Source organism: Phodopus roborovskii, unplaced genomic scaffold (genome assembly GCF_943737965.1).
Source record: "Phodopus roborovskii unplaced genomic scaffold, PHOROB, whole genome shotgun sequence".
Classification (NCBI taxonomy): domain Eukaryota; kingdom Metazoa; phylum Chordata; class Mammalia; order Rodentia; family Cricetidae; genus Phodopus; species Phodopus roborovskii.
In genome coordinates this window covers 11,659,157-11,686,301 of record NW_026126611.1, presented here as the reverse complement: position 1 = coordinate 11,686,301, position 27,145 = coordinate 11,659,157, and the positions used below count along the sequence as shown (strand labels likewise).

At 46.2% G+C, this 27,145-nt stretch overlaps 1 protein-coding gene across 1 annotated transcript in view; it reads left to right on the top strand.

The window, feature by feature from the left end:
- Mthfd1l (methylenetetrahydrofolate dehydrogenase (NADP+ dependent) 1 like) overlaps nucleotides 1-27,145 on the top strand; it is a 150,028-nt gene that overhangs the window by 98,569 nt on the left and 24,314 nt on the right. Inside the window, exons 24-26 of the mRNA XM_051206011.1 lie at nucleotides 497-674; nucleotides 13,887-13,994; nucleotides 17,032-17,184. Of these exons, the coding sequence (XP_051061968.1) occupies nucleotides 497-674; nucleotides 13,887-13,994; nucleotides 17,032-17,184 (439 nt within the window). The remainder of the gene's footprint in view (nucleotides 1-496; nucleotides 675-13,886; nucleotides 13,995-17,031; nucleotides 17,185-27,145) is intronic.

Here is a 27,145-nt window from a genome sequence, read left to right as displayed (position 1 = left end):
GCACACTAGTGAACACATTTGCACCCTAAGGCCACTTGGGCTTCTCGATTTCTTCTGCCAGACACCCAATCAGTCAGCTTGCTTTGTTTCATTTGGTTTCATTTTCACAGATGTGTCCTCAAGTGTTATTGTGGAAAGGAAACTCAGATAGTAAATTACCATCTGTTTGGTTTGGGGGTGTGAGGGGTTTGTGTTTTTTGCCATTCTACCTAGTACTTCTGGCTGACAGAATGAATGAATGATCAAAAGAAGATATTATGGAATTTTCTGGATTAAAAAACCCATAACAACCTGAAATATTTGAGTCATGTTAGAGAGGATTCTTTCCTCCGTGCTTTTCCTCAAGTCTGGTTTATTTAAACATAATGTGACCACTTTTGATGTTTCAAATATATTCAGTGCTAGGGAGCGAAGTTCTGTATAAACCGTTAGTCTTTCTTTCAAAACACCACTAAGTGAACACAGATGCAGAAACCACAACCATTCTCCTCACCAGGACTGACACCCGCGCGGAGATCGACTTGGTGTGTGAGCTCGCTAAGCGGGCCGGCGCCTTTGATGCTGTCCCCTGCTATCACTGGTCGATTGGGGGGAAAGGGTCCGTGGACTTGGCTCGGGCTGTGAGAGAAGCTGCAAACAAAAGAAGCCGTTTCCAGTTCCTGTACGATGTCCAGGTAAGTCTCGACTACCATGCCAACAGGGTAGTGGAGGCTCTTGGGTCCTACATGGCGAGCTTGTACAGCCTTCCTGAAGCTCGTGACTAACGGCATTAGCCATCAGGCAAGGTCTGTGTGCCAGGGGCAGATCCTGCTCCCGCCCCCAACCTGTAGTCTTAAGGCTCTGCTTTCAAATAGCCGGCACAAGGAAAAGGAAGGCTCTGGGTAGTAAGCTAAGGCTTGCACGGATTGACCTTCCAGCAACAAGACTGCTGAGGTTAATTGAGGCTTTGTCCTTGTCATTTCTGCTAAGGTTCTTTGCCTTGTAGTTGTTTTTTTGTTTGTTTGTTTGTTTGTTTGTTGTTTTGGTGTGTGTGATAGGTATGTGTGACCACACATGTGCCCACGGCATGCATGCAGAAATCAGAGGTCAACTTGTGGGAGTCAGTTCTGCCCTTCTACCATGTAGATTCCGGGGATAGAACCCATGACAAGACTCAGCAGCTCGTACCTTTACCCACAAACCAGCATTCACTGTAGGTTCCTTGCACTATCTTACATAGTTTTTTTTCCTTGCAGTAAAATACGTATGTTACCGTTTATAAGGGTGCAATTCAATGGTACTGAGTATATTCACGTTGTTGGGCAGTCGGTTTCTAGGACTATGCGCATCTTAGAAAGCTGAAATGAATTTAAGGGCTCCTGGTCCTCCCTTTCCACAGATCTTTCTAGGAACCACCATTCTCCTTTCTGTTTAGGAATTTGACTTCTTAGATACTCCATATAAATGGCATCTTGCAGTGTTGGCCTTTTCTACGGTGGCTTGTTTGAAACAGTGTAATGTCCATGGATGTCGGAGCACATGTAAAAATTGCCTCTGCTTTTAAAAAGACTGTATGTTGTCTTTGCTGCATGTATACACCACATTTTGCTAACAGGCGTGGGATGCTTGTACCACATGACTACTGTAAATGTTGCATTGCTCACACGTGTCTACAGTGTGTGTGTGTGTGCGTGCACGTGTACACGAACACACGTCTCTTTCGAGATGCCTTCCGGTCTTTGAGCTGTATAGCCAACTATGGGAATACCAGGATTTCTAGGTTGATTTCTTTCTTTTTCTTGGGGTTGGGTACTTTTTGGTGTTTTGTTTTCCAAGACAGGCTCTCGTATAATCCAGGCTACTTGAACTCACTGTGTAGCTGAGAATGGCCTTAAATTCCTAATTCCTCCTGTCTCCACCTCCTTAGTGCTTGCATTGCAAGCAAGCATGTGCCACTATATCCAGCCTTCTAATTCATTTTTTAATTCATCCTAACATTGAGCCCTTAAGTGGGAACCCTGGATTTCCCAGAATTCCCAGTTCCCAGACGTTGCCATAGTGCCCGTCTCACATCTCCCTTCTGGATGTCAGTGCTGCTGCCCTGGCCCATGGCTTGCCAGAGCGTCAGCCTACAAGCTGACGGCCACTCCCTCCCATCTCCTTCCCTCACACATTACCCAGGCCCGTCTCAGAGGCAGCATCCCTGCTCCCCGCTTGTGTGATGCAGCAGTGTAAGCGAACGGGAAGCACAAGCAAGCTAGGGGTGAGGGTGTGGCCTCACGTCAGCCTGAGACTTCGTGAGCAAGAGCACAAGGTTGGGGAAGAGATGATGTCCACCTACATGGGCACTTTGCGCCTGTCCGCTTCTTTTCATCCTGGTGTCTCTGGTGGGCGTGGCCCAGCGGTGCCCTGCTCTATGGTTAAAATGGGGAAGAGCAGACGCAGAGGAAGAAGCTGCCCACTGTCCCAGAACGAGAGAGAAGGAGGCAGACCTGGGGCTCTAACTGAGACAAAGGTCAGCATGCAGCTTTTATCCTCAGCCCTGGGAACTGCGTGCACAAGTATGTTCGAGGGAGGGAAGGGACAGCTTGAGGGGACAGTGACAGAAATTGATAGGCACAGAGTCCCTGCCAGGTGAAGAGCATCACTGACATGTTAGCCTTTTGTGGCGAGAAGGACTTAAGGAATGAATTGTGATGGTTATTTCAGAATGGAAAGGCCACCTGGTGAGTGGGGGGCTAGAATATTCTGGGTTACTGATCAAGATCAATAGGAGAGGCCTGGTGAGATGGCTCAACAAGTAAAGGTACTTACTGCCAAGACTGATGTCCTGAGTTCAACCCCAGGGACCCACGGGACATCAGGAATTCAGAATTGTTCTCCGATACATAGTAAGTTCAAAACCAAGCTTTTCGGTTTGGTTTGGTTTTTCGAGACAGGGTTTCTCTGTGTAGCCTTGGCTGTCCTAGAACTCTGTAGGCCAGGCCGACCTCAAACTCACAGATCCACCCGTCTCTGCTTCCTGAGTGCTGGGATTAAAGACATGCTCTAGCATCCTGTCTTGGGAAAACAAAACCTAAGTGTCAAAAAGCTTCTGACATCTACCAACTCTCAAAGCAACCCTGTTTTTTGTGTGTTTCACTTGAATTTTCATTCCTGAATATCTATTCCTTTTTTAAATTGTCATATGTTGACGATCATAGTTGTATTTATTTGTAAGGTGAATTCCTCATGCACCGTCAGCATCAGGCAGGATGCCATTGGACCACGCATCTTTCTCTGTGAAGCTCAAGAGCTGTGAGTAGATCCCTGAAAACTTATGTTTGCGAAGCTGGAGGGGTGACACTGGAAGCCAGAGTCCGCTGTCCTGTCAGGGTTCCCTGTCCAGGCCCTTCCTCTAAACCCGCAGACATTTTGAGGTGTGACCTTCACAGCCAGGCAGGCTCACGTTTATTTTTCTTAGAAGGGTTTTCCTGTTACTTACATAGAACCATTCTCCGGAGCGCAGTGGGGGCCGGAGGGAGGAAAGCAAAGCACACAGACAGCTGGCTGCGAGTTTGTGACCTGGGACAATTCTCAGCCCCTCTAGTTTAGGGTTGGTTTCTACCCTGCCAGTCATTTTCAAAGCTGAGTGTGCTTTGTAGGGTTTTTGTTTGTTTTTTGATTTTTTTTTCTAGCTGGTTATTGAGGAATCACTTAATTTTCCTTTAAAGATTCAGACTTGAACATATTCCAGTTAGAGGCATTGTGAGTTCTCTTTTAATTAAGACTCCAAACCTTTGCCGCCAGGGCCTCACATTTCACATGTATAAATTTTAAGCATGCATACATGCACATGTGCTTACATCTATGTGTGTAAATTAGGCTTTTAGAGTAGAGGTATGATTGACTCAAATTCATTCGTTTTTATATGTTGGCTTCTGTGGCTTTATATACATTATTGTGTGTGTAGGGTTGACTTTGTAGAATTTTAAAAATTTAAATGTTACTTATCCATCTCTGTGTGTCCCACCATTTGGTAGCAAATGGGGAAGGGGAGCACACTCAAATGAGAAAGGTTGCAAAGCCCCTTCTCCCTGTCCCCACTCTGTCCTATTATCGTCTCTCCCTTGGTCACCTGTACCTTTGCTCTGTTTCTCCATTCTGCGGCCTAGACACTGGGCCCTTCGGAGTGATCTGTGCAAAGCGGCCTGTACATTGCTCAGATAGTTGCGTTTCTCATTAGTAAATCTGCCCATCTCAGCTCTCCTAACAGTGAGGCATTTCTTTCCCTTCTGCTCAGGGAGGGATGCTTGGAGACCAGGAAATTGAAACTCACCCACTCGGTAGCCCAGATGTGCTAGTCTCTGGCTGCAAGTATGGTTTGTGTCAGAGATAACAGACCTCTGATGTCCCCAGAAACAGTGACAGCTGCTCCTAGGACACCAGTTGGTACGTGTGCCATGCAGCCCTCATACCTCTGTGGTCAGGTCAATGTAAATGAACGTGGACGGCTTCCAGTTGTAAGTCTGTTTCAATTACTGGAAAGGCTGTCTGCCGAACTACACGTGTACATCATTTAAAAATCAATGCCTCCTTTAATATGCAGGCTATGAGCTGAAGTCATTACCATGCACCTGGAGATTTATGTTAGACTTATAAGTTATTAATTGATCCTCCTCTTTAAATATTTTAAGGGCATCAAAATACATCCTTCCAGTGTCACAGAATGGAAAGGGTTAACCCACGTGCTTTCTGCTCCATGGCCTTGGAGAAACAAAAGAGCACTATTTCTTCTGCAGAGTGTCAGGACGCATACCAATGACTTTATTTGGTGCAGAGCTGAACACCAACGTGTGGGCTTGCTAAGATATGGTCATGGCTGGGGGGCATTTTCATCACTCAAAAGGGATTTTTCCAAGCGGCTGCCATTAGCATCTGATCTCCAAGTAAGCGGAAACATCACTATTTATAAGACATTGGTTTGTTTTCGTTCTCTCTCTCTCTCTCTCTCTCTCTCTCTCTCTCTCTCTCTCTCTCTCATATACCTATATGCACTTGGAGCTCACAGAACACTAAGCACTCACTACCAACCTTCTTCCATCGAAGAGTGGGTCTCTCCCTAAGCTGGCAACCAACAAACCCATCAACCTATGCCTCTCATAGCCCTGGGGCCTACACACACATACTTTTTACACGACTGCTCGAGATTTGAACTCGGGTCTTCATGCTTGCTCAGCAAGAGTTCTTATACCCTGAGACAGCACCCCAGCCCCATGAGCCTTTTTTCTTGGTTATTTCTAGCAGCTTCATTTTTAAACTTTAGTTCTATTTCACGGTATTTAATGCTTTTTTGTTTTGTTTTGTTTTGGGGGGGTTGTTTTGTTTTGATTTCTTTGAGACAGGGTTTCTGTGTGTAGCCCTGGTTGTCCTGGAACTCACTCTGTAGACCAGGCTGGCCTCAAACTCACAGAGCTCTGCCTGCTTCTGCCTCTGGAGTGCTGGGATTAAAGGTGTGTGCCATCACCCAGCATTTGTTGCTTTAAGAAAAACTTAATTAAAACATTTTACATCACTTTTCCTTTTTTTCTCTCTAACCCCATCTTTGCCCCCTTACTCCCTCTCAAATCAATGGCCTCTTTTTCTTTGATTATTATTGAATCGTGTGCATAGAAGGGAATGCATAAGTTATAAATTGAACCTTCTGAGTCCAATTTTTATTGTGTATATGATCTTACGGCTGAGCGCTTTGTATTAGATAATCGATTAGAGGGCTCATCTCTGGGAGAAGCTAACTCTGGTCTCCCCAGTTGTTAACTGACTGTCATTCTCTGTCTAGGGTGAGAGCCCTGAGATTTCCCTTTTGACATTCACATTTCTATTGAAACTGTTATTGTTTAGGCAGCCAGTTTGAGACGCTACCATCTCACAGCCGATGACTTGCTCTTCTGGCTCTTATGATCTTTCTACCCGCTCTTCTGGGATGCTTCCTGAACTGTATGTGCAGGCAGGAGTTATGCTGTAGGTCTATCCATTGAGACTATGTCCCCATAATCCAGTCACCTCTGTGTTGTGACCAGTTGTTTTCTGATAGTCTCCGTTTGCTATAAAGGGAAGCATCTCTGATGTGGGATGAGAGCTACACCCCCCTGTGGATATAAGAATAAGTTTTAGAACAGAGTTAGGAACTTGCTAGTCTAGTAAAGTATAGGCCGTGGGTTCTCCTCTAAGATCCATGCCGTCACTAGGCCTGGATGGTTGCCTATATTTCTTCTACCAGCATCATTTTCTTCCTTTGGAGTGGATCTTAAGTATAATTGGACAACTATTGGCTACTACCAACATATGAACACCACTACATAGCCCTGACTGAACTAGAATTTGCTTTTGTAGACCAGGCTGGCCTTGAACTTATAGAAATCTGCCGCTGCCTCCTGAGTGTTGGATTAAATGCATGCTCAACCAAGCAATGGTGTGTGTGTGTGTGTGTGTGTGTGTGTGTGTGTATGTCTGTGTGTTCAGGAAAAAAAAGTATAAAAGTTTAAGTAAATGCTTTTCTGGGCTTTATCCACTGGTTTATTCCATAAAAGGATCTGTTTTTAAATAGTTTGATTTAACCACTCTTTGGGTATTTCCAGAACCTTTTCAAGAATAATGTTGTCATGTGACTTTGGGTAGCTTCTACCAGCCTGGATCACCATAGCTACACCATGAGTATGACCTATAAATGTCACCATGCCTTCTGCCTTACATTGATAGTGTCACTTGGCCAAGGTTTACGGTGCACCAGCTGCATGCAAGAAGCTATGCAAGAGCCTGGAGAGATATGAAAGCACTGGCTGCTCTTCCAGAAGACCCAAGGTCAATTCCCAGCACACATGGCAGCTCAGCCTTCTTTAACTCCAGTTCCAAGCAATCTGACACACTCTTCTAGACTCCAAAAATGCAACAGATACACAGACATACATGCAGGCAAAATACCCTTGCACATAAAATAATAATATTAAATATTAATATTAAGCAATATTTAATGTTAATATTTTTTTAAAAAAGAAGCTGCACATCGATATGATGGTTGGTCATATTGTTTTTCTAAAGCCATACTGCCCAAGGCAGCTGTTTAGATGTTTAGAAAATTAAATTAAGAATTCATTTCCTCGGTCTCTTTTCAAATGCATTAGTCCCGTTCCAATGCTTCAGTGCTCCCGTGATGTGCCTTGTTACTTGACTGGAAAGAAGAGTCGGAACATATTTGTATGGTGACAGGCATTGCATTGGACAGTTCCATTCTAGAATATTCCGGGTCCTACTGTTTCAGAGAGAATTGCTGTGGAGTGTGTTTGGAGAGGTCAGGGTCTAACGGAGTGTTAATTCAGAAAGGAGCAGCGCTCGCTAGCCCAGGCACGCGGCTCTCTAAAGCCTGTCTGTGTGTTTGCCTGCATGGATGCCACGGCACCTTATGTGTGCCTGGTACCCACAGAGGCCAGAAGAGGACACCAGATCCCTTGGAGCCAGAGTTAACAGTTGGTTGCAAATTCCCATGTAGATGCTGCAGACCGAACCCAGGTCTTTTGCAAAAGCAGCCAGTGCTCTTAACCACTGAACCACATCTCAAGCACCCATCAGTCATATTACTGTATGTTACTCTCCTACCGTGTACAAGTAGATACTAGCTATTTATGACAAGCTTTCTGACCCTTGCTGTTTGGGCCGAGGCTTCGCCCTTGTTCTTCATATAGAATGAGTTTTGATTTGTTTGTTTGTTTTTTTTCTTCCTTTCTCTTGTTGAGATCTTTCTTGTCCTTCCTTCCAGACACTGTTCAAGTTGTTTTGTTTTGTTTTGTTTTTCCGTGCTGGGATGAACCCCAGAGCCTTGTGCATGCTAGGCATGTGCTCCACTACCAAACTACGCCCTTGGAAGTTCCTTTAATGTCTTGCCAGCTTTTGCAGATCTCCATGCCTTCCCTGGAGTGCGCCACCTTCTGACTTTGTGCTCACTCGGAGACTTTGATTGTACACTCTCTCCTGACACACTTGTTTATTGTGCCACTGTTTGCACTCCACCAGGAATCCTTGCACAACTTGTGTGTGGTGCCTTGACGTTGTGAAAGTACTTGCCATAGATGGCTGTTTGCTTATTTAGTCCAGGTTTGGGCAAAGCCTACTATGTGTAAACCGTTCTGCTGGATACTAGGCCTATCAAAGTGAGGGGATAAACAGATTCATCCCTGTGTACACAAGTCCGGGAATGTCAACGCTGATGAATGCATAAGCACTTATAACTTAAGATTTCATTTGTCTTTATAAAAGCTATGGTTTTCCACAAAGTAGCTAAAGATCAAGTGAAGATCATTGGCTGAGCTTGTGCGCCCCCACCCCCACCCCCAACCCCCAAGTTCATACTTCACAACCAAGCCAGAGAAGACTAGAAAGCTCCTTCACTGAGGACAGGATACATAGATTACCCACAGTAGAAGGAGAATACATAGATGATCCACACTAGAAAGAGAATTACTCATGTAGGGACATTTTCACACTGCCCCTAAGCAATAAGCTGAGATATTTCTATTTGTTTACTTGCAAAACGCAGCAGTAGAAGCCCCTCAGCACCTTGGGGCTTCCTGCTCAGTGGGTTGGAGTGCCTGCTGAGAGCCTTGCAGCTATGATAGTGAGAGCCCGAGGTGAGGCTGCGCTACTAGCCTCTTCCTGTTTTTCCACTCACCGTGGGTTCTGGGGAGAGTCCTGCTTAAAGCAGCACAGATCATGTCAGCCCGGGCACTGGCTTGCTGTTCCCAAAAGCACTTTCCAGTAAACACTAGCAAGGAAGAGATTAGTTACTGGCCAAAAAAAATAAGCGCACTCACTCCCTTGTGCTCTCGGAAGGTTGGGTTGGTCGTGGGACAGGCAACATCCGAAGCCAATTGACTGGAGTGAAGGGCATAGGAACTGCGTTCCCTGCTCCAGGTTCGGGGCTCCTGGTGATCGGCTTCCTCCGGTCCTTGTGCTTCATGAGAGCATTCTATCCTGCATGAAATGTTTGTGGACCTGGGGGCGCTGGTATGTGCTATGCTGCACACGGGGAAGGCAGGGAACAAGAGTCTGTTCTCTCTTTCTAGCACTTGGCTCCTACGGTTCAAACTCCAGTCAGGCTTGTCGGCAAGTACCTTTAGCTGCTGAGCCTTCTCACTAGCCCCGTGCTGTCCCTGACTACCAGCGGGGATTGTGGTAGCCTCAGCCATGGCAAGAGCAAGCATTTCCTCACATGGCTATGTCCTATGCAGACAGTGAGGTCAAAGGTTCCTGTCACTGTCACCTAACACCTCATCGTCTGAGCTTCCCTGTAACTCCTGTACCACCAGGATCGCATGCTTCAATGACAGGAAATTTATATCCCATTTGTTTACCGGGATATGGGGGTAATTATCCACTCCAGAGGCTAGAGTGATCTTTCAGTGAGTAGATTGTTACCTAACATTGTCGCCTTGCCATGATCTAGAATCACCTAGGAGACATCCCCCAGGCATGTCTGTGAGGGGATTTCTAGAATGGGTTAACTCGGTTGAAAAGACCCACTCTACATCCCGTCCATCCCATCCAGGCACCCCAGACTGGATAATAATTAGACAGCAAGCTGCCTGCTGGCATTTATTGCCTTTTGCTTCTTGGCAGCAGATGCAAGGTGACCAGCTGCCTCACCAGTCTGTCACCACCCTTTCCTGTCATGAGGGAATGTGTGCCCTCCCTTAAGTTGCCTCATTCAGACCCTTAGTCATAATAAGAAGAAAGGTATCTGTTACAATCCTTGTCCCCCAAAACGTTGCGGCCCAGCTAACTTGAGCTTCGAGTTTCATGTTAGAAGTTGTATTGGGTTTCATGGCATAATCCTTTAACCCCACCTACTCAGGAGGCTGAGACAGGAAGCTTGCAAGTTCCAGGCTAGCCAGAGCAATTTATTGAAACCCTGTCTCAACTTTAAAAGGGAAGAAAAAAAAAAGTAAAAAGAGGTTTAAGGGTACAGCTCAATGGGAAAGCACGTGCACAGTGTGAGCAAAGCCCTTTGTTCAATTCCCAACATTACCTTCAAGATTACCTCTAGCCCAGCCTCAACTTTGCATGTGTACCTTCTGCTTTCTCTATGACATCCCTGAATCCCTTGTATTTGTACTGAGCACTCGCGGGGTGCTCAAGTCAGGACCTATGGGGCAGCCGTGCAAACGGCGGTTCCCACTTAGACACTGGGGCAGAAATGACTTCCCTCTGACGTCTAGCCTTGCTGGGAGACGATTCATTGTCCCTTTTCAGAGAGGAACACTCACGTGTGATTTCTCACATGTGGTTTGTAAAAAGGCACCTTGCCAGCCAGGAAATTTTAGTTACATCCAGCCATTTGAATCCATCAGTAGGACCTCCGAATCCATCGGTACATTCTGAGGCAGCATGAGCCTTGCCAGCCGCCCCTCCATCAGGGAAAGGGCACTGTGGGTGCTCCTGCCAGCAAAACAGTAGTACTAAACATGTCCCTCAAGGCTTGTAGGAGAGGTGGCCAATGAGATAGGCCCGAGAGCTTCGGAGAGATTGCTGTTTGACGAGAACAGGGAAAGAGATTTCTTGGGCCAATCCCAGAAGCAAGAAGGTGGAGGACACAATGGTCCCAGTGACATAGATGCAGATGCTAAAATACCTCAGCCGGCCGGCATGTCTATTAGCAGACTATGCAGTACTATGGTGTGGGGCTTTTTCTAGCTTAGGTGTGTGCTGGGAAGGTAGGAGCTGTAGTAGAGACTGTTCGGTGTGAAAGAGAAGTCAGGGAGCGTCTGCAGACGATACGATGACCTATCTCCCCACCCCGCAAGGAGGCGAGCACATGTGACATGTGACTTCCTGCCCTTGGCTTGCCCTTGACACTTCACTAGTCGGAATTAGAGTTCTTATGTTTTTGTTGTTGTCTCTGTGGTTTGCTTCTTAGATGAGAGTAGGAAAGAGATGGGAAGGGGGTTATGCAGGTGTGTGCAGGTGTACTCCCATGCATGCTCACCCATGCATGCTGGCTTGGAGCCCAGAGTCTTCCTCTGTCGATTCCCAGCATTGGTGTGCGTATTCACACAAACCACAGTGTGTGGCAGTCAGAAGACCGGGGGCAGAAGTCGGTTCTCCCCTTCCACCGTGTGGGTCCTAAGGACTGAACTCAGGTTATTAGGCTTGGCAGCAAGCACCTTTACCCGCTGAGTCATTTTGGCAGCCCTCTGCCTTGTTTTCGAGACTGTCTTTTGCTAACGTGAAGCTTGCTTCTTTCCCTCAGCTATAAAGTGAACCTGTTTCCTCCTCCACAGTGCTAGAAGTGTCAGTGCATCAAAGCCATAGTTATGAGAGTGTTGGATTCGAACGTGGGTCCTCATGCTGTACAGCAAGTACTTTACCCACAGAGCCCATGAGTTAGGTGTTTTTTTGTTTGTTTTTTTTTTATAATCATATTATATATTTTCTTAATTACCAGTGAGATTATTTTTCATGTGATTGTTTTTACCCATTACTAAGTGTCTTTTAATCGGTATTCAGAATTCACTAATCTTTGAGCTTTTAAACTATTCACATACGTATCTTCACAGTTCACCATTACCCTTCTACCTTCAAATTTTTAAATTCAGGAGTTGCTGAGTATAATGGCGCACACCCATAATCAGGAGGCTAAGTCACTCTGCCTCAGAACAAAAAAAAAAAAAAAGAATTTTTTGGTTTTAATTTTATTCGTGTGTATGGTTATGTTTGTCTGTACATGTGTCTGTGCATCATATGCTTGCCCGCTGCTCTTAGAGGCCAGAAGAGGATAACTAATCCTCTGGGACTGGAGTTATGGGTGGTTTGTGAGCCACCAAATATGCTGGGAATGGAACCCAAGCCCTAGTGAGTCTTCTCCCCAGCAACCCGTAGAAAAAAAAAAAAATTAAGGACCCATATGTCATTTCTCTTATGACTTATTGCATGTGTGTGTGCATTGGTGTGGGTGTGTGTGGGTTGAGAGGATTTCATGTAGCCTAGGCTATCCTTGAACTCATGTAGCTACAGCTGGCCCAAGCCACCTAATCATTCTTCCTGTAATTCCAAGGGCTGGGAACGGAACACAGGCATGTATGGCCCGTGTCCAACTTTATGCTCTTCTGTTGTTACCATCTTTAAGAGCATTTTCCCTGTGTTGGGAAGACAAATCCTGTGGTATTTGGAGCTTCAATGTTCAAGTTGAGGCCTCTGTTCCAGATTGGAATTTTTGCAGGGAGGCAGGCTGGTGTGACTCTAATTTTATTTCTAGTCAAAGTCTGCTGGGTCGCCAACCCTTTCTCTGTTGTACAATTTCTGTTATGTACACCTCATACCTGGAGAGAAGCCTGTCTGAGTCCATTCTTCTTTTCCATTGGGTAATTCATCTATTCCTGTTGACATCACAAGAATCGTTTAATACCGTTTTGTGGTGTTATCGATATTTGATTAGTGCCATGATTCTCTCTTCCACGTGTATTTTTTAGAACTAGTTAACCACATTCTGAAATCCTAGATGCTCTTGGGATTTTCATTGGAATTGCGTTGAACTAATAAATAATAAACAGGCGATGTGTGTACATCATTGAATCGCTTCATTCACGTACACAGTATTTGTCTCTTGCCTATGGTCCATTCTGCACCCTTCGTTGGAAGCTTGTATAGATTTACACATGCTGTGCATGGTGGTTTGTGACGTTCATACCAGCACTCTGGAAGCAGCAGAAGACAGAGCTCTATGAGATTGAGGCCAACCTGGTCTACAGAATGAGTTACCAATCCAGCAAGGACTACATAGTGAGAACCTATCTGGGAAGGGGGTTAAGTTACATTTGGTAAATGTCCAATATTTAAGTTCCAAACCACAGAACAATGAGACGGTAATAGAATCTGCAGTACTGAAAAACATGGGTTCTAAGCAGTTTATGGCTCTGTCAGGGTTGGGAAGGTGGCAAGTACTAGGTTCTGTTTTGTCTTGATTGGATAACTCTCCTACCTGTACTATACTCGATGTGCCCTTGCCATGCACAGTTCCGTGGGTCACCCACCCAATGGGGGAGGCCATCCTTCCAGCAGGGTTACGTCTAGGTTTCCAGTCTAGAATTTTATAGACGACATCATGCACACATTAATTTACTGGTTTTTATTTTGTTGGGGGTGATTTGCTGGTTGCTTTGTTTGGAAGTACTGATAACTTTCGCTTTGTTTTTATTCTGTTGGGGTGATTTGTTGGTTGTTTTGTTTGGAGGTACTGATAGCCTTCAGTTTGTTTTTATTTTGTTGGGGTTGATTCATTGGCTGTTTGTTTGGAGTGAGTCATGGGTGTGTTTTTGTAGGGTTTCAGTTCTATGAGATAGCCTCACTATATTACCCAACTTGTCCTAAATCTTGCAGTCCCCACCTCAGCCTTCCAGGTGCTGGAATTTGCGGCATGTGCCACAGCATGTGCCTGGCATCATGTGACATTATCTAGTCTTCTCGAAGTTTCTCCCACGCCACTTGATTTCTGAGAGTTGGCTAATGTGACAGGAGAGTCAATGTCTGGTTTTCCAGTGATATGCCCAGGTATATCAGCAGTTCAAATGTCTAGGAAGCCCTCTGATTTTTAGTAATGTTTTTGCAAAACATGAACCATTATTTTTAATGCTGAAATGGATTAAAACAGTTAACTAGGTTGCCGGCCCTTTTGTTGGCTAAATATCAAGACTTTCTTCCTGCTGGCTGACTTCTGATGGGAATGTTTCAACGCCTTGATGACTGAAGGAGAGAAGATGGCTGATCTGGAATTCGATGCTTGTGGGGAAGTTTTCAGTCAAAATCTAAAATTCCACCAAGCTTTCCCTTATTCTTCCACCATGTTAAGGCCAATGATTTTGTTGTCATTCCTGTTTCTCCAGCTTCCGATTGTGGAAAAGATAAGAACCATTGCCCAGGCTGTCTATGGAGCCAAGGATATCGAGCTGTCTCCCGAGGCGCAATCCAAAATCGATCGCTATACTCAACAGGTAAACAAGATTCCTTTACCTTTAGTAGGGGGGGTGGGGAGATGGGGAGGAATCTGCCTTACAGTCTAAAACTGCTAACCTTGATTTGAGGGCAGGTAATTAAACTCTATTAAATGGCCTGGGGATCAACAGAGACTAAAGTAATAATAGCATAGGTACTGTTGGCTAGCTAGAGCATCATGGTTAGGGCATTGATCCTCTGACTCGGGCATCCTGACTCTGAGATTGTGACTGTGGCTCTGGTTTGCAGTGCAGGCATTGGAACCATTGCCTGGCTCCTGTGCTTACTCAGCACTTCCCATGGGGCTCTGTTCCTACATGACACGCGCCTCGTCCACGGTCCATGTTCACACTCCTGCTCATTCAGCCAGCAGCATTGAAAAGTGTCCCTTTGGGTTTGCGGGCGGGAGCGGGGGGGGGGGGGGGGGGGGTTCATCAGCATTTGACTCTTTGAGGCATTTTCTCCTCGTTGTGGGGCTCTGCTGTCTTAAGAATGCTTGCATGCTGGCTGTGGGTGAGGTGAGCGTGATGGGAGTGTTTGTGGTGTTTTATGCAGAAGACTTGCTAATTCTCAGGACTGTCTTCAGGAATTGAAGGTTCCGCTGTCTTCTACCTCCAGACAGTGACAAGTAAGCAAGGCTGTGAGGGACTGTGTACTTCGAATGACCCGGCTTGCTTTAGCCTAATATAGAGAATCGGGTTTTTAGAAGCTTGCTCTCAGGGTCACAATTGCTTCCCCCCCCCCCACTCCTGCATCCTGTTTATAATATGTTTGATATATTGTTAGATGCTACCCTATCATCGCCACATTGTTTCTCTGGAGATGGAGAAAACTTGTTTTATTTTTTTCCAGCCAGGTGGCACAGGCCTTTAATCCTAGCATTTGGGAGGCAGAGGCAGGTGGATCTCGTAGTTCCAGGCCATCCTGGTCTACAGATCGAGTTTCAGGACAGCCAGGGCTACACAGAAATACCCTGTGTCAAAAGAACAAATATATACTTACTTGGCCAGAGAGATACCACAGTCACTGTGTGCCTTTCCCGGGGAAAGGCTTATCCATTACACTCCAGACATGCCTCCTGAATTTCTCTAAATGTTGGAAACTGCATAATCTTTGGTAGTGGGGGACTGTATTCACACTCTCACCTAGAGGGGAAAAAAAAATAATTGCTTTTCCTCGAAGCTTGCACATATAGTCTCTTGGCTTGTCCCCCCCCCCCCTGTGTGTGTGAAAGAGAGTGCATGTTTTGCACACATGTGATTGTGTGGGTATGCGTACCTTTGCACAGACATGCCGAAACCAGAATGTCTGCTTTCTTCTTACATGCTCTACCTTCCTGCATTGACATAGGGCCTCTCACTGAACTAAGAGTTAACCCTTTCGGCTGGGCTACCTAGCCAGCAGGCTCTCAGGCTCCACCTGTCCCTATGGTCCCCACTTCTATCATGCTGGAGTTACAAGCATGTCCTGACTCTCACGTGGACATTGGGGATTCAAACTCAGGTCCTCAAGCTTGCAAGAGCAATTGTTCTTACCCACAGATCCAACTCTCTAGTTCCCGAGCTTTTCTTAAAAAAAAAAAAAAAAAAAAAGGATTCCCAGACTAGAGCTGTGTCTCAGTAGTTGAGTGTTTATGCACAGCACTGTGCAAACTGGGTTTGTGATTGAAACCCTGTAACGGTCATGCAGGTGGAAGCAGGAAATTGAGGGTCATTCTTAGCTACATAGAGCTGAAGGTCAGCCCCAGCCCAACTTAAGACCTTATTTATGTCTCTTAAAACACCTCCCCCAATATGCACCAAACGATGGCCAGTCCTCCATCCCCCTGCACTCTGATAGTTCTTTCCCTTCTGTACAAACAATGAAGTGAAGTCATTGTCATCAAGTTTAGGGTATGTTTCCCATGAGCTTTTATTGCTAAGAACTATCATTTGTTCTAATGGTCTTTTTAGTTATAAAATATCATTTATGATGTAATGCGTTAATGGGATATTTTTAAAATTTTTCTGCTAGCAAATTTTCAAAGGCTATTTTATGTGTGTGTGTATATGTGTGTGTGTGTGTGTGTATATAAAATGTAATATATAATCTCTTAGGAATTATTTCAATACTTAATCCTTTCACAAAACCAAAAATTCTGGGTACCAGTTATGATGTTTATTTTCCTCATCAAAATCCTCATTAGTTTAAAAGTGGGGGTTCCAAAAACACAGTATCCCCCCCCACACACACAATTGATAATACTCTAAAATGTTCTAAATAGTTTTAGGTTGAATCATAAGTAATTGTGTTCTGTCATCTGTCTGTCCACCACGGGAATATCCCTTGAAAGTGAGTGTCGAGAATATGGTTGCAATTAATTAGTGAGACCTCTGAAGGGACGCTATGTGCTGTTTAATTACAGCATCCCTCCCAGACACTGTCCTCTTTGTGAGATGCTGCACGTGACTTCCTCCCCTTTCACCTTTGGAATTCTGGGTCAGGCACAGACTTTGGTCCTTAGAAATAAAAGAGGTTTAACAAGTGACCTCATCTTAGTTCCTATAATGTAAGCACAGATCAAATAGCCATGATTCATAAACCAGCACAAAGGGCCCTTTGCTTCCGAGCAGACTCCAAGAAGGACGGAACAGTGGGACTAAGAGCCTCATTAGGAGCCTTGTTCTATATTACCTTTCTCTTCCCTGGGTATTAATAGCCTTGGAAAGTGCTTTCTACAGCTGTTCCCTTGCTGTGCCTAAAAATAGTCCTGCTTTTACACACACACACACACACACACACACACACACACACACACAGCAGTGTGCAAGTGCGTCCTCTTTAGGAAACCACCAGTGTAAACAATAGCCCTCACACCCTGATAAACCGTGGCCCTGTGGACTCGTCACTTGTGACTCCACAGACAGCAGCAGCCACTACTGCACCTGTGCAGATCTGGACCAGCATACAATGGCTGCACAGGTGGTGTAAGATGAAGAGTAAGTCCAGAGGACCAGCATCCATGGCAATGAGTGCATTCCCTTTTCTTTCTTACAGGGTTTTGGAAATTTGCCCATTTGCATGGCGAAGACCCACCTTTCTCTGTCTCACGAGCCTGATAAGAAGGGGGTGCCAAGGGATTTCATTCTGCCCATCAGTGATGTCCGGGCCAGCATTGGTGCGGGGTTCATTTACCCTTTGGTGGGGACGGTGAGTACCAGGCTTCCAAGCCTTTCCTCCTCCTGTGTGATTGCCATGTCTTAATCACGCTCTGCCAACCCTACAAATTGGATGCTGGGGAGGAATTTGACAGTGTTTTCTAAGCACTCTTCCAACCAATAAGCGGCAGAGGAAACACCTACGCCGTTGTGAGCCAGGCTCTTCTCTTTTCAGACCATGTGCTCAGGCTCTATAAAGGCATGAGGTGGGCTTTCCTGCAGGGAGAAGTCAATGGGCTGTCTGAGCAACAGCATGGCCTAGTTCCGGTCTGAACAAACTTCTCCACACTGTTAGCAACTCAACACGTACCGTGTTGTCCTTCCATGGGGAAACTGGGGCCGGCTGGCCACACTAGCCAGCTACCTCTGAGCTGGCGGGGATCAGCGTTCCATCGCTTTGCTCCTCCCTGAGTGCATCTGATAGGAGCTGGCTAAGAAAGTCAGCCAGTCACCGCCTTCCCATTTCACACGTCTTCAAGATGGGACTGTGTCACTCAGAACGGTCACTGTCATTCCAGGCTATCTGCTGCAGAAGGGACAAGGTGGGCAGAGAAATAAATAGGCTTTATCCTAGCTGCCAGGCCAGCTTCTCTCCCTGCTCACTTGTGGCTTAAATTTGACGTCATGGGATCACGCCTAGATTAGGTTGAATTTTAAAATTATGGCACGCACCGTTTTTAGTCACAGCACTCGGGAGGCAGAGGCAGGAGGATATCTATGAGTTCAAGGCCAGCCTGGTCTACAGTCGTAGGACAGCCAAGGCTACACAGAGGAACTCTGTCTCAAAACTGTCCCCCCCTCCCAAAAAAAAAAAGTTACTCCTTAGCATCGCTGTTACTGCGGATGTTATCTATCACCTGATGGGAATCTAAATTTTAAGTCACAGTAATTTTTAGAGGAAGTCTCTGTAATGTAAACAATGAGCGAATGGACAAAAAATTCCTCCTCCCATATTTAGCCATTTTTCCCTTGATGTCACTGTGTCTTCTGAATACAATGCTTTAATTCCTCATGCACCTGAGGTACAGAGATTCTGCGGAAAGCAAGTGTGAGCAATAGAAGAGATGCTGAAAAGGGCTAGTTTCCTTGCCCGCCTCTTTGCTGCCACCAGAGCAAGTTAAGGGAGGGCGGGTGGGAACCATCCTTATTATCTGGGCTCGTGATTTAAGGAGGAGTGTGTGCAGTTTATCAGGGAGGAAAGACCGCTGATCACTGAGAAGTGGAGCTGGCCTTTAAAACCTCAAGTCCGACCTCTAGTGACCCACGTACCCCAGTGAGACTTCACCACCTACAACGGTCCAGACAGCTCCTTCAGATGGGAACCGGTGTTCAAAGGCATAAACCTCAGACAGGCATTTCACGTTCAAACCTAGAAAACGAAGCATTTGGGTAGTCACACCATTTCGAAGTAAAGGGCACGGGGAAAGGCAAGTGGCTCACGCCTTGAACCCCAGTGTTGGGGAGACAGGAACAGACAGATCTCTAGGGGTTCAAGGCCAGTCTAGCCTACATAGCGAGACCTTGTCACTATGACAGTGACAAGATTGAGTCTGCTATGGGATCATTTGGAGGGTTGCCAGGACATGGCTGATTGAGCTGGGCATGGTGGCACACACCTTTTTAGTCACAGCCCCTCTTAGAAACATGGATGCAGCCAGGGAGATGATAGTCCCGTGGGTCTCTCTCCTCCCTTCCCTCCCCCTCCATGGCCAGGCTAAGGCCAAAGCTGTTCTGGAAAATCAGAGTGAACTCTCTTCCCTCCCAGCCTGGCCCTTTGACTTAAGACTACTTAATAAAGGGTTGTGTGGGACAGCGCTGGGGTAGTGGCAGCTCACAGGGTTTCCTGGAGTGAGCCGCCTGTGGCATGACCTCACCTTGCGGGGCTCAGAAGTTCCCCCTGCGGCCACTCTCAGGGACAGAGGGAGTTCCCCGAGCGCGAGTTCTGCCACAATCCTGAAACAATCAGGCCTGCGGAGTCAGGAAGGAAGTGGAGCCTTAGGAAAGGGTGTCCTGGAAGGCAATGAGAGGCCAGCTTTCTGTGACACACAGGAGGCTGTGTGCAAGCTGGGCAAATTCCCCCAAGGAGGCCAGGATCTCCTAATAAGGCTGGGATTTACTTTCTTTGACCCCACTCTGGGCCCTACCACGGGCTGCTGGAATGCCTTTAACATTCATCACCCCTTCGAGGGACATTGTGATGACTTCCTGGTGGGATGACTCAGGGAAGGAATGGGAACACTGGGTGGGGGGGGGGGGGATGGCTCCTGCAGGTGGAAAATTCTGGCAGAATGAATCAATGTTATGCTTAGTCATTGCACGTGCGGTTGTTATCATGCATCGGAGATGCAAGGCCATTTACCCCATTCAGGCCTCACAATCAGAAAGTCTCTCCATCCTTCGATAGCATTCATTCATTCATTCATTCATTCATTCACTTATTCAGCAAATCATTGATAAGTACCTCCAGCATGCATCCACAACGTTCGTAGTGTAGAGGCACCAGACCCCACGCCTCCCCTGTGGGCTTTAGAACAAAGGTCCCCTCTTGGTATGTCCCCGAGGGTAGGCAGACAGCCCTTCGCACCTTTGCTCCTGAATACTGATGCTTGAAGGCAAAGAATCACAGCCTAAGCCAGGGCAGCCCGTGTTCAGCCTGACTGCTGTTGAGAAATCACATGGAGAAATGCCGGAGCGTTTACTTTGTCCCTAAATACTTACCTGTGCTTCCCTTTTTAAAACCAGCTGCCCCACGCATTTCCGAGGCTGAACTGTCACATCACGTTGTGTTTGGCCATTGCTTTCCTTGGTGCCAATTAACACAATCAATGCGCTTGATGGTGTGGGAGCTTCTCTAGCCCATTTCTCCTCCCCAGGCCTTTCCGTCAGTGTTAAGGTAGCGGAGTATTTCTTTCTAAAGAATTTTCTTTGTTCCTCTGTAAAGAAGGCATCCTGGGCTGGCAGGATGACTCAGTGCACAAAGATGCCTGCCACCAAGACTGATGACTTGAATTCAACCCCAGGGACCTGTATGGTAGGAGAGAACCTACTCTGAGAAGCTGTCCTCAGAGCTCCACACATGCGTGCGCGCACACCCATACACAAAATTAATTAATATTAAAGAATTTAAAGAACACATTTCTATGTGTTCCTGTGTCTTTGGGATGACATTGCACATACACATTCTTCCCAACATTGAAAACTACAAAATAATATAGATTGTCAGCCAGTATAGCCGCGCCACTCAGTACTTCTTTCTCTAAGAAGTAATTTGCTTGTCTGGAGAGATGGCTCAGTAGATAAATGCTCTGGCTGTTCTTCCAGAGGGCCAGGGTTCAATTCCCAGCACCCACAGGGAAGCTCACAGCTGTCTGTACCTCTAGCTCCCAGGATCTGATACCTTCATGCCAATGCACATGAAATAAAGTAAAATGAATTATTAAAAGAAAAGAAATAATTTGCCAAATCCATGCTTTTGTGATGGGGAGGAGAAGATCCTGTCTTATAATTTTCCCAACCTCATATTTTATAAACATTTCTTTTCATCAGAGACTATAATTGCCAATAAACCCAACAGCCTGTACAATGTCTCAGAAAATGATCTCATGGCAAAGAAAAAAATTAGCAGTGCTCTTTGTCCTATTACAGGGGTACGGTGATACTTTAATTTCTAACTGACAAAGCCTGTTTGATCACCTACCATGAAGATTTTACGATGTAAGCCGTGCGTGTGAAATAATGTTGGAAAGTAAACTCCTTATAGAAATGACCAGAAAGTCAACACCAAACCCTTAGCATGAGGCAGCATATACCACTTTTATAACATAAAAAATACAATAAATGGGAAAATGATAAACCATAAGTGCTTAGAACAATATTTAACTTGGGCCAGCCACATTCGGAAGAGTGATAGCTCATCCCAGCTTGTAGGATGTGACCCCATATCTCTAGCTTGCCTGTTTGGACTGCCAGATGGTGTTCTGCAGGTGTCCTGCTGTGTTCAAGCAAGGGGAACCAGCTAGAATGGTCCTAAGAGACATGTGCTCTGAGGGTGGTGTGTCTAGATCTGTCCGCTGTTAGTGCAAAAGGGATACAAGAGGTTTATCCCTGTTAATTAGTCCTGCCCCCCCACCCACACACACATTCTTTATCTGGGTAGACAAAGGGTGAAGGACTCCTTTTGTCTCAAAGAACTTTCCTAAGCAATGGCACATTTTCATAACCACATGGAGAGGTATCCAACCAAGCCTGAATTCTTAGCAGATGTCCATTTGAAGTTGGCCTTTCCTACAACTGTTTTCCTTTGATATTATAGCACCAAGGCTGTGAGCAAAGGGCTCTGAAAGAATTTACAGTATGAGTTCTTTCTTAGGGCGTTAGGGAGGCTTCGCCGAGTGGAGGTTAGTGGGTCTCACTACATGGCCCACACTAGCTGTGAGCTCACGATCCTTCTGCAGGAATTACACACGTGAGTTACTATGCCTAGACTGAATTCCTTTTTTATTAACCACTGTAGGGTTTAATTGATGCCATGCAGGCTAGTTTTCAATGACAGCCTTCACTGTCAGGCTTAAACAATCTTGCCGTTCATCTGGGAGAAGTTAGGTTTCCTGCTGGTATTTCTGTGGTGTTGGCACCATATAGGGCATTTCTAAGGGCCAGGGTAGCCACTGAACTATAAAGAAATATAAATATGCTGGGGTGTGTCTCCAAGACCCATGGCAGGGACAGCTGTGACACCCATTCCGACATTGTGGCTGCCGGAGTAGTTCCTTCCCTCTTTTGCTTCTAGACCATTCCCTTTGAGGCCCGTGCCCTGCCAGAGTAGAAGCTGAGAAGAAGATTCTGCACGCACACACCTTTTTTTATTTTATTTTCTTCCCTTGTGGAGAGGGAGTAGAAGATCAGCTTCAACTTGCCATGGCTTTTACCCCTGCTGTAAGTGTCCCAATAGGACACATCTCTACCAGATGCACCCCCTGACGTCATTGCCTTAGCTGGCCTCCAGAGAGCAGGAAGCTGCTGGAGCAAAGGGGGCCATCAGTGATGTCATGCCTGGCTGATGCCGGGTGGAGAGTTACTGGACCTGGCAGAGCCCCACCCTGCAGAGGCATTGCCGGTTTGTTCTTTCTCACGTTCAGCTGAGCCCGCTTTGTTTTCCCTCTCTGTCTAAGTATGTACTGAATGTGGCCCGCTGGGTCGGATTCGGGTCAGTGATGAAGTCCTCTCAGCTTGGTGGGGTGCGTTTCCCCCTCCGCTTCCAGATGCCCGATTAGCTAAGCACTTTCTAAATTCCACTGGCCATGAGAGGCGAATCCACTCAGACCTTGTAGATTTTATCCAGAGGTGTGGCTTGTGGCATTTCCCAAAGATTTCCATCCATTTACACAGGGAGAAAGTCACACCGTCTCCAAGCTGTGCTTTGAGTGAAATGTACAAGCCATCACCGAATGTGGAGTTCATCCTGTGGCCCGCCACCAACCCGGGTTATCCATTGGGAAGCTCGGGGCAATGTACTTCCTACAAAATCACCTGCTCCCTCTTCCCCTCATCTCCTGCCTCGTAGATCAGTGGAGAGAAACTTTGAGCCTGTGTCATAAAAGTCTCTGCAGATCACCTTCCTCCCTCTAGTGCCCTGGCTCCTGGCATCTATGCCCTGAGTTCCGAATGAAGCAGCTTCGGCCCTTGCTTGAACCCTGTGACCTCTAAGCCCTGGTTGAGCTCTTGGCAGTTCCCTCCTCTTCCCTACCCTGTGTGGTTTCCCTTCTATCTCCACATCAGAATTTCCTGCTTTCCGTCAGACGTGGTCCTTGCATCAGCTGCTTCCTCTTGACGTGGTATACGGGTAGGGTGTTTGTTCTCTGCCCGCCTGGCAGTGCGCCTTCTTCCGGGGAAGTCACACGTGTGTCTGACCAGCAGCAAAGGAGAGCTTCCTGTGCTTTGAGCATCGTGTGTGCAAGAGGAAGGTGACCCATGGGGACAGTGTCTCTCTGCTCTCAAAAGTTCAAAGGTCCTCTGGGCCCCATCATTTCTTTCTTCGGTTTTTCTCCTCCCTAACGGGAAGCCAAATTCTACTTTGCATCAATGCAAAGCTACTTTATGAAAGCAGGTCCGTGAGGGAAATTATGGAGGAGTAATGTTGGTAGACGTAACCCCCCCCCCCGTTAGCCATGCATGGTGGCACATTCCAGTACTTAGGAGGGGGGAGACAATCAGATCAGGAGTTCAAGCCTATCTGGATTGTATGAAGAGGGAGGGAGGGAGGGAGGGAGGGAGGGAGGGAGGGAGGGAGGCGATTCCTCCCATGTCACCCTGTGCTGGATGGAATCAGGACCTTACACATGCTCGCTCAGCCTTCCACCACTGAATTACAATCCCAGACCAGAGTTCACCATCTACTGTCGCTTGCTGCATATGTAGCTCTTAGCCTACGACCAGCATCTCAATCTATCGTTCTCCCTGGGGATTTATGCAGTCTGACTCTTTCTCTCCTACCTCCTTGTTTTCTTTTCCCCGGGGTTTGCTTAGCAAAAATATGTCCCAGTTCACAAGGGCTTCTGAAAGATGCCCATCAAGTCAGCTCATGCTTCCAGAATTTGTCATAATCTGTGCTGTGCTAGCATATCCATTACCCTTCCATACCCACAGGTTTTGCCAAGATGCATATAATCTGAAGCAGGGAGGCAATTTATGCAAGCGAAATAAAATTAAAATCAAAATGTTGTCAAAATCATAGCAGACCACCCTCGGAGTCTGTCTGAGGGCTTAGCGGGAAGAATGAATGAATGAGCGAGAAACTTTTAAGGAAAACATCACTCCTTAAAACTGGAATAGCAGTGTGAGAAGTTTAACTGGTAGACTGAGGAATCCATGGCAGTTTACAAGCTGATGTGAGCATGTGTCTATTACCTTACCCGTGAATATTAGGTGGAGTGGAAATGTGAGGAATTACTCTTGAGGGAACTAGTATCAATGCCTTCTCGGGGTGACCCTGAAAATGCAGAGCACTTAATTGTGTCTGGCTCAATCAGTAGAAAAGCCAAGGAACAAGTATAAATAGGCTTAGGAAGATAATTTATGTCAGTTTAAAACTGAACAGTGAAGGAATTTGTTTTCAGACCCACAGAAGACACAGAATAAATTCATAACTTCCTCATTAGCCCCTTGTGGGGATTTGCAAGGCGTCTCATTAAGGATGCTCCCCAGGCCATTTGTAGTAAAGGTACTAGGATCTGCTAAGGTACTAGGAAGGCCGAGAGTTTAAGATTCTGGACACATTATGAAATGTCGTTCTCTGAGACTGGACACTCCATTCCCAAGAATCGGTTGCGGGGAGGTACCCATGTCCATTTGTACTTTCCAAGAGTCATTTTTCATTTCCCAAACATCTCTTTCTCCCCTAAATACATAGCTACTGCAGGTCCCAAGCCTTTTTCAGAATGGGGTGGGAAGGGGGGGGACGCACATGCCCCGAGAATATACTTGTTCTCCTCTGAACATTCCATTTCTCCATCAAGTCCACATCATTCATGCGTCCAGCTCCACCCAGCTACAGCATGTCACACATCCTTCCGTCGGCCTCTCGGTCTACCAAGTCACCTTACTCAGCGTCACCTGTTAACCCAAGCCCTGCCCCCTCAAGTAAAACTCACGCTTTCAGCTCTGTGTGCCTTCAGTTAGACAGTGTAGAACCGCGTAGAACAGTGACTCGGCTGCCAGCAATTGTATCCAGTCCTTCAGGGGGCCTTCCGGAGCCTTCTGCCATGATGACCTCACCAGCACTACAGCCGTGGGCTCAGAGCAGTCTAGAACAGTCTTTTTTAGGTGTTAGTACAGGCTCAGGGGCTCACAAAGTCTTCCTGCACTTTAGCCACTCGAGTCAGTGTCCTGGGTGCCCTCTTCCAACCAGGTGCTGGCCATCAAACCAGGTCCAGATATTGGTGTGGATTTGCATAGCTGACATGCCAGTATAGAGGAAGAAGTAATGAAATGTGCCATCCGCCTGATTCCAGATAAGCTCAGTAACCAGCTATAAGAATGTTCACGACCAGTGCAAAACCAAGGCTCACGTCTGCCCACCATTCAGAGACTGGGAAAGCTGGAGGAGATGGGGGCCCTTAGACTCCAATCTGCCTCCTCTGGGATAGGGTTTAGAAATATTTGTGATGCTAAGAATCAGAGTGTAGCCAGGTGGTGGTGGCGCATCACTTTAATCCCAGAACTTGGGAGGCAGAGGTAGGTGATTCTCTGTGAGTTCGAGGCCAGCCTGGTCTACATAGTGAGTTCCAGAACAGCCAGAGCTAAGCAGAGAAACCCTGTCTCTTGAGGAAAGGAGGAGGAGGGAAGGAAGGAAGGGAAAGAAAGGAAGGAAGGAAGAAGCAAGAAAGAAAAATTAGAGTGCACTGTGTCATGGAAAAACGTGGCAATCAGAAGGAAGAGACGTTGAGTAACCGGTCACATTCACAGATATCCCCAGTTCTGAATGGAGCGTTAGCACATGCTCCTAAAGAGATTTGCCCTCTGGCATCAAAAAGTTGCCCATTGGGCACTTTTTACAGGACCAGTAAAGGGGAGGCATTAGTATGAGCTTAACAAGACTTCTTGAAAATTATTTTAACTTAAAATAATCATTACCAAGGTGAGTTTGCACCAGGACTGTTAGCTTATGGCACTATGTTACCTGGGGCCCAGTCTGGTTGTCTCTGAGTTTGAAAGGGGTGTGGTGTTTGGTATTTGAGTTTTAACTAGAAAGCAAGGATGTCTCAAGCCTTACAAGAGAAAAGGGTTGTGTGTTTTGTTGTGGAGAGTTGGTCCCACAGCATTTGATTTTCTTTGTGACCAGACACTTTGTATGGTTCTCCACGGCTCTCCAATGTAGTTACCTCATTAGCATGAAAGCCAGTGTTGACGGAAGGACCTCATTATGAATATTACAAATAATGAAAAGTGTTGCTGTCACATCAGAAATTCCATGGGCTTTAGGAACCCCCTTGAATAGAGCTGAAGACAGCCACCAAATATGTGTAAGCTTTCACATAACCACAGGTGGAAATACTCTGGGTTTTCTCTCATGGGAATGGTTGTCTTTAAGTGTATTCTGCGATTCCATATCTAAAAATGTGCCATGACTTAGAAAACTAGCTTGTGTTTAGGAGCTAGAAATGAGTTTTCATGGTATATAGTATGAACCATGTAAGAATGCATACAAGTGGCCAGGAGTGATGGTACACACCTTTAATCCCAGCACTCAGAGGCAGAGGCAGGCTTGGTCTACATAGCAAATTCCAGGCTAACCAGAGATGTGCAATGAGATGACCTTTAATTTAAAAAAAAAGAAGGCAATGAATGCATAGGAGCGTAGCTCCGTGGTAGAGCATCTGCCAGCACGCATGAGACCCTGGGTTCATTCTTTAGAATATCGAGGGAAAAGAGCAAAAGAAAGAGACATAAGAGGATACTTAAATCAATGATAATAACGTCAACACTGTAGTCAGAGCTAACGTTTACTGAGCACTTGCAAGTGCCAGGCAGTGCTCCGAGCAGCTTGTGTGTGTTGACTCTTTTTCTGCTCCCAGCATCCTTGAAGAGAAGTCGCATCTGTGTCCCTGTTCTGAAAGCACAGAGGATGCTCATAGATGGAAAAGTGGTAGGTCAGGATCCATCCCCTACTTCACTCTTTAAAAGAGCGTTTTTATGCGGGGCATACCGTCCTATTTTCTGTCAGTAACCGTCTGTTAGAAAGGACAACTTCAAACTATCTACTGTAAAAGTAATACCATTATGTTGGCAGATGATGTCCAAAACCTTTGTGGCCAGTGTCCAATATTTCCATAAAAACTTGGTGAAGTGGGCCAGCGAGTTGGCTCGGCAGGTAACAGTGCTTGCCACGCAAGCCTAAAACCCTGAGTGTGATTCCTGGAATTCTCAGTAAGAGTTGCCCTCTGACCTCCACACGG